At 46.3% G+C, this 13,355-nt stretch overlaps 1 protein-coding gene and 1 pseudogene across 1 annotated transcript; both read left to right on the forward strand.

The window, feature by feature from the left end:
* The first annotated feature begins 515 nt into the window (after positions 1 to 515).
* LOC118910170 (probable E3 ubiquitin-protein ligase HECTD2) lies at positions 516 to 1,140 on the forward strand (annotated as a pseudogene).
* Positions 1,141 to 2,947: 1,807 nt separating this feature from the next.
* LOC118910143 (E3 ubiquitin-protein ligase AMFR-like) lies at positions 2,948 to 13,055 on the forward strand. The gene is made up of 5 exons (XM_036881011.2): positions 2,948 to 3,009; positions 8,100 to 8,234; positions 9,752 to 9,835; positions 10,934 to 11,118; positions 11,968 to 13,055. Exons 1-5 carry the CDS (start codon positions 2,950 to 2,952, stop codon positions 11,990 to 11,992), a joined length of 489 nt encoding a protein of 162 aa, XP_036736906.2. The 5' UTR covers positions 2,948 to 2,949; the 3' UTR covers positions 11,993 to 13,055.
* The last annotated feature ends 300 nt before the right edge of the window (positions 13,056 to 13,355 follow it).

Genomic DNA, 13,355 nt, shown 5'->3' on the forward strand with positions numbered 1-13,355 from the left:
ATACAGTATTTCCATTTTCATTGATAGTGTTCTGTAGATAAAACACTGAGGAGTTACTACTCTGTGCCAGGTGTTCTCTGGATCGTGTGTGAATATGGGTGGGGATGAAGGCAGGGAGGAGGAGGTAGTAAAATTGAATCAGTCATGCCTGTAAGGAGCACACCTTTAATAGTTAAGCGTTAGTAATAATTTATTGCGTTAGTGCAAAACGTCAGCATGTAACGTATTTAATCAAGCATGTAACGAAGTGTCACCGAGTATCCTTTCCAGTGAGTACCAGAAGCAAAATCAGAGCTGGCACCCTGTTTCTTTGCCTATGAAATAAGAATGTTCTGCCTTCCATCAGTGTTAAAGGAGTTATATTAAAAAACATGCTTAAGGCGGCGGCGGCGGCGGCGGCGGCGGCCCAGAGCCTCTCGCGGCCATGGCGGAAGCAGCGCAGCCGCAGCAGAGCCCGGCCGCCGCCGCCGCCTCGCGCGCCCGCCGCCCGGCCCATCTTGAGTGAGGCGGCTCGGATGCCCTCGCCCTCCGCACCCGACGAGAGGAAAGGGAAGGAGCCGGAGCGGGAGAAGCTGCCGCCCATCGTGCCGGCGGGCGCCGTTGCGGCTGCGGGTTTGGACAGAGGCTCCCAAAGCCAAATTTCCACTTTCAGCTGTTTTATTTTAACTGTTAGCCAGAAGAAAGAAGCTGCAGAAAACAGAAGTTCACCTATACATCTTGTTTTCCCTAACATCAAGAATGTGAGAGACCTACTACCAATTTGCTTTAATGTTAGTAGAAACAGCTCATCTCTATGGATACATCATCATCCGAAAAGAAGGTCCCAGGTCTTCCAGAACCCGCTCTTCCTATCCAGCCCAAAACTATGAAAGACTTTCAGGAAGATGTAGAAAAAGTTAAGTCATCTGGAGATTGGAAAGCAGTACATGATTTTATCTAACAACATTTGAGTCTTTCCCAGAACTAAATGCTGCATTTAAGAAAGACATCACCGCCTCATTTAATACCATTGAAGATTCTGGGATTAATGCTAAATTTGTGAATGCTGTATATGATGCCTTACTTAATACTCCTCAAGACATTCAGAAGACTGTATTAAAGGGAATCATTAACAGCCTACTACGAGAATGGAAAAGGTAATTGTAACTTATTTAGCTAATCAGCATAGCTAGTTGATTTACACATCCCATACATTTTTAATATGTATGTATATACTTAACTCTCAGATAAGATTTTAGATGTTAACATAAAAAAAAAAACAGATCAGAAAAATTATAAGAAGCCTTTTTACAAAGCTTTTTAATTTGAGTTTTGTGGCTTCTCAAGAGGGTCCATAGGTTGACTTCAGGGACCTGTGAATCCTTTAAAACTGTGTATAAAATTTGTTCTGTACAAGTATATGTGCTTTACAAAAATGGAATGGGTAGTTAAATCAGTAACATAGAATGAAATGACATGGACCTTGAATTTAGCCTTAGGCTTCCTGGTAGTCAGAGTATAATTTTTCTTATTTCTAGTATAAGGAAACATAAATTTAGCTAGTGAAAAAATTTTTTCTTGGAACTAAATATTGAATCATAATATAAGGAATCATTGGCAGTGTAATTAATAATATTTTGAACTAGGAATATGCAGAACACAAAAAATATACTTTTAAAACCACGTATTATTTAACTTGGTATTATTTAAATAGCATTATAATATAAATAATAACTTCCATTAAGGCCAAAGGAATACCATAAATTGTATTTCAATGTATATTAAGCCCAGTATACAATAATACCAAATTAAAATTGTTAAATGTAATGTTAAATGTATCCTGTATATTTTATTAACATTGTTCTGATTTTCAAAGAAATTCGTGATGATTATAGAAAATTTATCTAAGGCAGAGTAGTATTTTTAAAAGTTACCATTTTGCAGATTTTTCTAGTGATCTTTTTTAAACAACAAATCATTTTAACTTAGTATTTTTTCTCATTATATTTTCCTTGAAAAAAGAAAAACATACTTAAAATTCTAAGGCCCCGGGTACCATATCAGGGTCTTAACTCATACTGCATCGATCTGTTGCTGATTTTCATCAGTTCCAATACCACCAAATTCTGTGAGTTCATATTTCTTACAGTCAGACAGGTGTCCCTGGAATTTTGTTAGGAGGAGTGCTGTTTACATCTCTGATTTGAGTTTCCAAGGGTGGTGCATGGTGGGAGTGTTGGCACATGGGTGAAATTCCTGGTAGAAGGAGTCATGGAGAGTAGAGCCTAGTCTCCTGGAAGAGGTGAGGGCTGCTCGCTGGCTGGGGCAGAGATGCTGGAGAGCTTTAGAGGGCTGCTTTGGGGGCTAGTAAGGCCTTTACAAGGTAATACTTCAGAAATCTACACACAGATCTTGGTCATGAGTCCCAGCTGTGCAATCTATTATCTTATAAATTGCTATGAAACTTTAGTCAAAATAGAAAAGTCAACTTTATTTCTTCTTAGTTAGTACATGAAATCAGTACCCAGTGTTTTAATGGACAGGATCAAGGACGTGGCTGGAGGCTGCATGGATCCAGAGCTACTGGAAAGCAGGAAAGCCCAGTTGTGAAGCGTTCTGGAACCTGTCTTTCAGATCCTGGCCACCATAATTAAATTATGTGATCTTGGACAAGTCACATAACTTTTGAGTGCCTTGGGGACCAACGACCAAGGGAACTAGAGTCAAGTCTCTGAGAAGAGTAAGATGGAAATAATAGATGTATCCTGTGGGGTTTAGAGAGGATGAAATGAGCTAATCCATGTGAAACACTCAGCACAAAGGCCTGGTGCAGAGTAAGCTCTCGTGAATCCCAGCTGGTGTTACAGAGTGATATGGAGTAGATGCCCCCGGGAAAGAGTTCTCTCATGTGCTGCATTCTCGTTTGCTTTAGGGTCGAGGATTACGAGTTGGCTGCTGAGTTTTGAAGTGATGCACACCACCAACATCCTGGGCATTACCCAGGCCGGCAACTCCCAGCTTAACGCAATGGTAAGGACTGCTAACTGCCTAAGGATTAATAACCAGGAGTGAGAGAAAAGCTCGGAAGTGGGTATGACCTTGCTGGCTTTCTTCTGTTCTGGCAGAATAGCATGATTTGCAGGGGCATTTTATGCACTGAGGCCACTTAGATTCCTGTGTTTTAAAATTTGAAACTGATTCTGAAACCAGCTGTCATTGTACTTGAGTGGCAGATAGTCTGTCCTTCTCTGATCACTACTAGGTTCACTCTGTTGTGATCTAGGCCTATCTTGACTCTCCTTGATTTTTGCCAAATATATTTGGAGAATTATTGACTGGAGAGAATGATGTGCCTTTTATTAAAAATTGTGTTAGGCCTACTAAATATGTTTCTTTGATCCCTGTCCCCACCTTCTCCCAAATAAAGAAGTACAAACACACAAACACATATATGCATATGTGTCTGTGAGTATATATGTTACATACCTTGGGATATATTGAAGCAGGCTGTTGGCTCAAGGATATTGTTCAAATACTTGAAGATGCTTTGTATTTTTCCTAAAATGTTGTCATATGGTGTGTATTTTTATTTTCCATGTTGGAGAAACATGTTTCACCATTGTTGAAATTTAGTGTTCATTGTGATTATGAAGCAGGGGTCTTAAAAGGCTAACTACCTTATGCTTGGATAGGGCCTCTGGCTGACCTGAGTCAACCTGGCCTGTAGTTCAGGAAGTCATTGGTTCATTTGTTCATTCATTAACTTATCTTAATGTATTTATTCAATAAATGCATATTGAAAGCCTGGGGAAGGCACTGTGCAATGTAGGCAAATTGCATAGCATCTGCCCTGTACATCAGATAGATGTGAGTCATACTCTCAAGAATCGTAAATTCTAGCTGGGGAGACTACCTATAAACACAAATGAACGAGGTCATTGCCGTGGGTGGCAGCAGGGTGGGCCATGTGGCAGAGTGGGGGGCTTATTAAAGAAGGACTGTCCAGGGAGGGGCTCTGAGGGTGACAGTTAAGTGCAGCTGGGAGGCCAAGAGGGAGGAAGACGGGGGAGGGGTTGGAGGTGGTGGTAACAGTTGGTGTGAACGCTGGAAGGTGAGAAAGCGTTGGAAACTGAGAGGTCATTGTGCTTGGAGCCCCGCAGGTTGGGAGCTAGATTATGGCATAAATTGAGATCGCATCACCAGGTCATGTAGGGATTCATAGGCCACAGTTCAGTGGGATTTTATAATGAAAGTTTCAAAGGCCATTGCAGGCTTTCTTCCTGCCCCCGCAGACTGACAGGGCATGTAACGGAGAACCTGCCCTGAAAGAATGAATTCCAGTGCACAGGCAGGGGAGGCAGCAGACCAGTTGGGCGGCGGCAGTTCAGGCTAGGACCAGGGTGTTGGTGACAGGATGAAAGGAAGTGGCAGATTTAAGATACTTTTGGAAGATGAGCTGACAGGATTTGCTGATGCTTAGACTTTGATGGAGGGATGGGATTGTGGAGGAAGGAGAGCTGACATGCTGGCTTTTGGTTAAGCAGCTGAGCCGAAGTTGGTGCCATGCACTGAGACGGGCAAGGCCTTGCAGAAGGGGACTGAGTGGGAGGGACTCCGCATCGGCCTTGGCTGGGGCCGGGCGGTCTGTGGGATGGCCAAGTAGGGATGTCCTCAGGCAGTTGTGGCCCTCGGGAAAGAGATGGCACTGGAGATCACATTTGGGAGTTTTAAGTCTGTCCGTCACATGCAAAGTGAGCGCTGGATCTCTTCTAGGGAGAGAAGGTAGCTTGCAAAGAGAAGAGGGCTCAGGGCTGAGGTCAGGCAGAGAAGGGAGGAGCCGCGGCAAAGACTGAGAAGGAAGGACACCTGGAGAAGGTGGCAAGTCAAGCAGGTGGGAGTTCTTAGAGGATGAGGCAAAGGATGTGCATGTGGGACTCGGCAGAGTGGAGGGGGCTGGTCAGCTGGAGACGAACAAGCAGTTTGTGTGGCCTGAGGAGTATACGAGATTATGGCAGATTGAAAGCTGAGTGGGAGCTGACGAAATAGACAGGTTCTGGCAGCATGTTATAAAAGGGAGTATGTAGAAGTAGGAGGTGGTAGCTTGATAGGGATACGGTATCAGGAAGTTTTGGTTTCTTAAAAGGTTTTGTTTTGTTTTTATTTAAAGATTTTTGTCCAGGTCATTTATCCACAAGTTTCAAAACCTATAGAGAGAGGAGTTATTCAGTGAAGTCATGTTCCCATCCTTTCCCCATCCACCCCCACCACGCACCCCCGTAACAGTCATGAAATCGTACAGTATTTGTCCTCTTGTGACTGGCTTATTTCACTTAGCATAATGTCCTCAAAGTTCATCCATGTTGGAGCATCTGTCAGAATTTACTTCCGTTCTCAGGCTGAGTAATATTCCATTGAATGGGTGCATCACATTTTGTTTACCCATTTATCCATTAACGGACACTTGGCTTGCTTGTATCTTTCAGCTGTTGTGACTAATGCTGCCGTGAACGTGGGTCTCTTTTGAGACCCTGCCTTTAGTTTTTTTGAGTATACATGATGTTGTTATTATTATTACTATTTTATATCATTAATGTACAATTACTTGAACATTGTGGTTACTAGACTCCCCTATAACCAAGTCCCCCCCACATTCCCCATTACAGTCACTGTTCATACATTATGTTATTTTTTAAAAATAGATTGTAGCCCATGATTGTATGTGAATAGGAATGGTCACTAGGAGGGGAAAGATCAGTGTGACAGAGCAAATAGAAGAGTTAAAATGAAGGAGCAGAGACCTTGAGATAGAGGGCAGAGTTGGGAGCTGGAGAGAGAGAGAGAGAGGCATTCACCTTTGTTAGTGGGGAGGGACAGAGGTGGCTGTAGGTGTGTTGTTTTAGAGATATGGCTTTAAAAGGTGTGGCTTATAATAACCAAGTGGTGGAAGCCATCTAAATGTCCATCAGAGATGAATGGATTAAGAAAAGGTGGTGTGGTGTATATATAACAGTGGAATATTATTCGGCCTTTACTAAAGAAGGAAATTTTATCACATGCAATTTGGGTGAGCCCTGCAGACGTGATGCTAAATGAAATAAGCTGGTCACAAAAAGACAAATAGTGCATGATGCCACTTTTCCAAATTAGTCAAACTCTTAGAAAGAAAGTTGAATAGTGGTGACCAGAGACTAAGAGGAGGCTGGATGGGGAGCTGCTGTTCAGCGTGTTTGGAGTTTCAGTTTTGAAACATGAAAAATTTCTACAGCTCTGTTACACAGTTAAGATGGTAAACTTAGGATGGTAAACTTCATTAAGATGTTATTTGTTTTGACCACATAATACAAGAAAAAAAGGCCTGGTTTCCTAGTGGCTCCTGCTTTCTCAGTGAAGCACTCAGCCAGGCCAGCAGCAGAGTGACAGTGACTTCAAGATGGGCACAGGTGGCCTGTGAGTGTGGTAGCCTGATGCGGCCCCTGACGGCTCACATCAGGCTCTGTGTGGATGCTCTGGGGTCAGTCAGGCAGCTGGTAAAGCTCTGTGGGTGGATTACTTCGCTTGCCTCCTTTAAAAAATCAGAATTCATGGGCGTGTAACGCTCCTAGGGATTAGAATTAGGTTCTTGGAGCGGGAGTGTTTAGAATTCTCATCAGGCCCTGCCTGCTCTTCCTCCAGTTCCATGATGGATTGGACTGGCCTATTTATAGCACAACTAATTTACTGGAAGCATACATTTTTATGAAGGTCCAATATTTAGCTTACTGGGTTTTCTGGAATAAAAACTTTGCTCTAGTAAAATGAATCTTGGGCATTTTTTTCATTTGGGAAATGAGGGAAAAGCCGTTTGAGAATAGAGAAGAATGTTACCTGATTATTGATGGCTCTTTTCCAGTTAGCCTTGCTTTGGCCAGGGAAGAAACGATCAACTCATATTCATAAACAATGAGGGGATCCCAGAACATGGGGCAGCTGTGGTCCTGCCGGCGCTGCCGGTCTCACCCGCCTCCACCCCGTGATGACTCTGAGCAGGGCTCTGTGCAGGCTTCACCGTGATCTTTTCTTTCCAGGCCCCGACATTGAGGCACATCCCCCCTCTCTCTGTGGTTGGAAGGATATGTTCCTTGGGAGCAAATATCCCAATTGTAGACTTTGTTGTGCCTCTAAAACGATTATATTTTCTCTCCTCTTTCCTTTTTTCTGTTGATTACTGGGGCTCTTCCACAAATAAAGCCTTGAACACAAGCGTTGCAAAATATGTACACATATATGGAAAACAAAACGCAGAGCCTCTTTGATGGAAGCAGGGGTGGTGGCGTGCCGAGGCCTGTGCCTGCTCCCCCTGCACACGTGCCTCACCCAAGAGCCCTGAGAGGATTCTGAGGCATTTCTAGAGTACAGTGTGAAAACTAGCTCCACTGTTAGGAATTTACTTTCATTACAATCTTTTTTACACCGAGATATAATTGACATCCAGATTCATTCTTTCTTAGTATCCAATTCTAGGAGTTTTGTCAAACTCACAAGGCATGTGTCCATGGCCGTAATCAAGGTCCAGAGCAAGTCCATTCCCTTCCCCTAAGTTCCCTTGTGCCACTCTGTGGTCACGTCCTCTCTCCACCCCAGCGTCCGGCAACCCCTTAGCACTTTCCTGTCCCTGTAGTCTTACCTATTGTGGACTGTCGAATAAGTGGAATCATACAGTACATAACCTTGGGTTAGGCTCTCTCACTTACCGTGATGCATTGAATTTCCATGTGTGTGTGTATCAGAAGTGTGTTCCTTCTTGGAATTATTTAAGAAGAATGCATTTCTATACTTGAGTTATACTGAACTTTAAAATGAACTCTTTTTAAAACTAGAGTAGTCCAGTTGAGTCTGTTCCCAGATCCAGCTGGGTTTCTGCACTCTTTTTATTTTGAAATTGATGCTGCCCCAAGTTATCTGCTTGGCATCCTGGAAAAATACTAGAGTGAGTGCAGTTTGCTGGCGATCTGCAGAACAGAGGTGGCCCCCTACCGTTTGCTCAAGGCAGGACAGCTGCGCCGAGCTTACCACCCGCAGTGGCCTGGGCGATGATTGCTGAGAGTGAACGTTTCTGTGGGCTCCGTGTTTGTATTCCACAGGCTCATCAGATTCAAGAAATGTTTCCCCAGGTTCCATACCACCTCGTACTGCAGGACCTCCAACTGACACGCTCAGTTGAAATAACAACAGACAACATTTTAGAAGGACGGATTCAAGTACCTTTACCCACACAGGTAAGTGGGGGTTTTAAGCATGACAAATGGATTCTGTCTTCACAAAGATTTAATCCTCTGGGTTGACTTATTAGTTACTTAACAAGTGAGTATTATTTATAATTTGGTGAAGAGTCCTGTGAATTCCCTAACTTTCCAGATTGTGACTGGGAACTTGTACAGATATACCCACCAAAGCAGCCTGTCCTTGTCAGCCCAGGAGGTCATAACATCAGTTCCTCTTGGATTTGGACAAGGATTGGCAGCCTTTTTCTATAAAATGCAGAAATATTTTAGGCTTTGCAGACCATACAATCTCAACTCTGTGTTGTAACTTCTCAACTCTGTGTTGTAGCTCTAAAGCAGCTGCAGACAGTATGAAAATGACTGTGCCTCACTGTGTACCAGGAAAACTGTATTTACAAAAATAGGTGGGGGAGTGGATTTGGTTCTTAGGCTGTGGAGTGCCAGTCTCCGGCTCTAGAAGCAATGCTGTCTGTCCCTGGCTGGCTTTGCACATTGGTGCAGTTTTCCTCAGCTAAGCTATGAGAGCTCTATGAGGCTTGTACTTTTGACTGTTTTGAAAAGTTCAGATCTCCTCATCCATTGTATAATGCCTTTGAGGGGTACAAGAAGTATTATTGGCATTTTAAAGCAAGTTTTCTGGCAGGACCAAGAACCGAGGAATATATATATATAAAACCAGGGAATCGTTTATGAAAAAGTACTAAACTTTGTATATAAAAATATATTGAAATCTAGTCATACAATCCTAAAACTTGAGACTCTGATGAGGAACAAGCCTGGAGTTGGGAGTCAAAGGAGCTGGGATAGGAGACACGGCTCCCAGGCCTTAGCTGTTGGCTTGGCCTCTCCCCAGCGCAGACCCTGAAACAAGCATTCACATGCCAGTAATCAGTTTGGGGAGTGTTCCAGAAAATAAAGGCAGCAGGGTGGCCATGAGATGCAGCAGGGCAGGCGGCCAGGAAAGGGTTGTCCTGCAGGTACCTGCCCAAGGCTGATACCCCCTCGGGCCCCCTGGGAGGTGAGGAGCAGGGTGTTCGTACACAACTTCCCGTCAGCCCTTGGGGGCTGTTTGGGGTGGCGGTGGGGAGAGTTACAGGATTGCAGCCAGAGTGCACCCTCAGGCGATGAGGTGCAGAAACTGGCAGGAACCAAAAACAGCAGGCCCTGTTTCATAGGATGTGAAGGAGGTGAGGTGAGCTGGCCAGGGCTTTTCCGCAGCCATCGGAGTCACCGGCTGTTATCCTGCTGGCGGTGTGCAGCGGCCGTTACCCGAAGGGAAATGGAAAATGGAGCCAGTTGGTAACTCTCAGACTTAGGCTTCAGGTGCCTTCGTCTTGTCTTTAGTCTTTGCAACATTTTCCTTTCTCGGCTGCTGCAGACTTTATTAGAGCTCAGGCCGTGTTGGAGACTGTAGCTCCCTCCACACCCTGGGCTTTCCCTGTCCCTGTGCCTGTCCCTGTCCTTTAGCTCTGGCAAGCGCTGAAGTGTCTGTGGTACGGTTTCTCTTTCAGCGGTCGGATAGCATTAGACCTGCGCTGAACAGTCCTGTGGAAAGGCGAAATGGTGACCAGGAGGAGGGAGAAGTTTCTGCACAGGTGAGGAGGGTATGGGATCAAGGAGGGGGATTGGGGCACCAGCAGGGTCCTCCCCTGTCTGTGAGGCTTGTGGCAGGAGCATCAGAGAAAGCCGTCTGCCAGTACGTCTCCATGATTTAGGAGAACAATCCAGCTGTGCCTGTGAAAGCCCATGCCCGGCGGATTCTCCCTAAGACCCAGAGGGGACAGGGGTTGTGCGCTTGCTGGCCAGCCCTGCCACCTTGAGCTTGAGTGGTAGCATTAGGAGAGCAGAGGGAAGCTGGACCGGCCCATGTCCTCCAGACTTTAGGGCATATGAGCAGGCCACAAGTTCCCTAGAAGTCCCCCTCACTCACGGCTGAAGACAGGGAAGGGGCGGGTGACCAGGAACTCTTGAAAATAAGCCTCTCAGCCTCTTGTACCTCCCTTCTGTCGATGCCTAGAGAGTGTCACTGGGCTGACACCGGCCAGCCTGGGTCTGTGTGTGGTAACGTAAGCATGATGGTCGGGCACCTGCCTAAGCATGGGGGGCACCTGGCACTGCCTTGGCCTGCAGAGCTTCAGCCAGAACTGAGAGAGTCCTTTCTAATATCCTGTTCACAAGAAACCACACAACCTTTTATCTATTTAAAAAAAGATCCTTAGAATTTGCCCTTTCTATCTGCTTGACTCTACTTTCAGAGTCAAGTGAGGGTATCAAATTTGTGCAGTTAATGTGATCAGACTTGTTTAAATATTAGGGCAGTTAGTAAAATTGAACAGAAAATTCCCAGAATGTAAACGAGCACTTAACTTTGTTAATGATTTTCTGAAAGTACAGTTTCTAGGAGGCGAAATGTCCCTGTTTTTCATAGTGGTCATCATTGCCTTTTATCCCACGTGTACCGACCATCTAGCCTGTGCGCCAGCAGCACCTAGTGGTACAACAAGCCAAGCACAGCAGCTGGTCCCCCCAGCCAGGAGACCGTATCTGCCGTCGCACATGTGCTTGTGGTTTCCTGTCTGGCGGCAAGCCTCCATGGGGGGCTAGAAGAGCATTTTGGGGTGCTCTGGTCAGGTGGGGACCTGCTGAGGAGAGTGCCTGTGCTCACAGTGGCCCCTTGCTTCCTCTGTGTCCAGACTGAGCGTATGCCTCTGGACCTCAGTCCTCGGCTAGAGGACACCTTGGACTTGAGCGAAGCAGAAGTGGAGCCCAGTGAGGGGGAAGACTTTGAGGCTCGGGGGAGCCGCTTCTCCAAGTCTGCTGATGAGAGACAGCGCATGTTAGTCCAGCGCAAGGATGACCTCCTGCAGCAGGCTCGGAAGTGAGTTGATTCTTTAGCCATCAAGGGTACAAATCTCGAGTCAAACCCAGAGGCTTCAAGTCCTTTGTTGTGTCAGGCCCACATCTTGTCTTTTAACAAACGGTAACTCTGAGAAACCATTACATGTCACCTAAAAATTCAAATTTCAATCCTTTCTTGAAAAATCAGAGGATCTGGTAACAGACGCTGGGCCTGCCTGGTCACCTCCAGTGGACTGCTGCTGTCGGTTGTCCCCTGTGGACATCTGCAGCCGCACTTACATGGTTAGCACTTACCTACTGGTGTGTGCTAAGCCCTTTGTATTACTTCAAGTTCCTAACAACTCTAAGAGGAAGCATTGTGATTGTACCCATTTGACAGACTTAAAGCTGAAGAAATTGAGGCCTAGGGAGGTTAACTCTGGCCTGGTGTCTAGCTCCCAAGCCCTCACTCTTGGGCACTGGGCCCTGCAGCCCAGCACTGGGAGCGCAGACTGCTCATCTGTGTTGCCCCACTCCTGGGTGGCCGCAGCTGGAGCCCGGAGTGTTCTGTGGCTGTTCAGGGGCTTTGTGTTTAAACTCATGGGACAGAGCCAGTGTCTTGTTCAGTGGGTGGGTTTGTTGCCCAGCATTGGCCTTGCGAGTGCGGGGCCTCCGTGCATGGGGCAGGGGCGGAGGAGGGAGGGGCTGACCTGGCGCAGGAGCCCTTGCTCCTCTGTTCAGGGCCAGGTGTCTTCCCATGGGATGGTGCTGAGTGACAGCTTCATGAAAGTGTCCAGAAAACGGGGAAATTAAAAATAAACACCCTCTGTGCTTCTCTATGTGTTCAGAGCCTCCCTTAGCGGTCATACCAGTCCTTTGTTTCTTGTAGGCGTTTTTTTGAACGGAAGTTCTGAAGATGACTCAGCCTCAGAGAGCCGCCTCCCCTTGGAGAGTGTGACCTCTGACCCTGTGACCCTGCATCGAAGGATGCTGGCTGCTGCTGCAGAGCGCAGACTTCAGAAGCAGCGGACCTCCTAGGGCCTCTTGGCCTCCCTCAGCCGCCGCCTCCTGAGCAGTGTGCTGCTGGAAGAGGCCTGCTCCTGGTTCTGCCTGCCGGTTGAAGAGGCAGGCTTGACTGCATTGCCGCTGTACAAAGCATGTGGTCTCAATAGTGTTTGGACAGCTGACAAACTTAATCCTTTTTTGTAATACTTTCTATGTGACAGTCTCTACCCTATAGAAACACTGCACAATCTCTGGCATTGACTGGACTTCTTAGGGGCGGGTGAAGAGCAGAGGAAGTGGGCAACCAGAGACCCTGAAGCAGGCAGCTTTGATGACTGCCTTATGCATAAGTCACAGCAAATGCTGGTTTCTTTAGCACCAAGTCTGGCAGGAATCGTGGTTGGGGGTGTGGGGGAGGATTCATAGCCAGGAGCGTGGCGACGCACAGCATGAGCCCAGTGCATGGCAGTGGGTGCTTTCCTTTGCCACGCCGCTGCTCTTCTTGAGGAGGGACTGGAGCTACAGAGGCCAGAACTGTGGGCCGCTGGACCTGTGGACCAGCAGGGCATCTTGGAAAAACACTCCTGGTTTGCTACCCAGGCAGAGGAGGGGAAAGCCCAGGGCCGTGGCGTGAGAAGGGGCCACTGGTCCCAGCACATCTGGGACTCCTTCTGAGCCCCGAGTCCAAAGCTGGCTTTGCTTCCATTAATGCTGGTGCTCCCACTTCTCCCAAGTACATCCTGCATCTGTCCTTTCCTCTCTGCCTTTCATTGCCTTCCCTGGAAATGGGGAAGTTCAGCACTGGAAGGGTTAAGTGGCAAGCTTTGGTTTGTGGTTTCCATTCTTTGGTCAAATAAATTAAGCAATGCCCACGGCTACGGGTTTGGTTCTTGAGAACACCTGGGTCCTACAAGATGGGAGAGTACATTTTGGAGGGCTTTACTGAAGAAATAAAAAATCTCTTGTATCTGTCTTCCCTGGAACCCTTCCTTTTCACAACTGTGTTCCTATTGGTGTAATTACACATAGAAAGGTAAGATGTTGAGGCCACCTGCTCTGGAGCAGACCCAGGTCCCAAACCTCTTCAGATTCTTCGCACATTTAACTTTAAGGATTGAGACGCAATCATAGGTTTACCTGGTTCAGCTTCGTGTCCTGTTGGATTCAGTTTTTTTTTTTTTAATGTTTGAAAGCATAGTTTTATGGCAGTCTTTTTGGGAAGAATCCAGTATTATATAAAATTATTGGCAAAGTTAAATGTATTTTACATAA

This window comes from Manis pentadactyla, chromosome 15 (assembly GCF_030020395.1).
Source record: "Manis pentadactyla isolate mManPen7 chromosome 15, mManPen7.hap1, whole genome shotgun sequence".
Taxonomy (NCBI): domain Eukaryota; kingdom Metazoa; phylum Chordata; class Mammalia; order Pholidota; family Manidae; genus Manis; species Manis pentadactyla.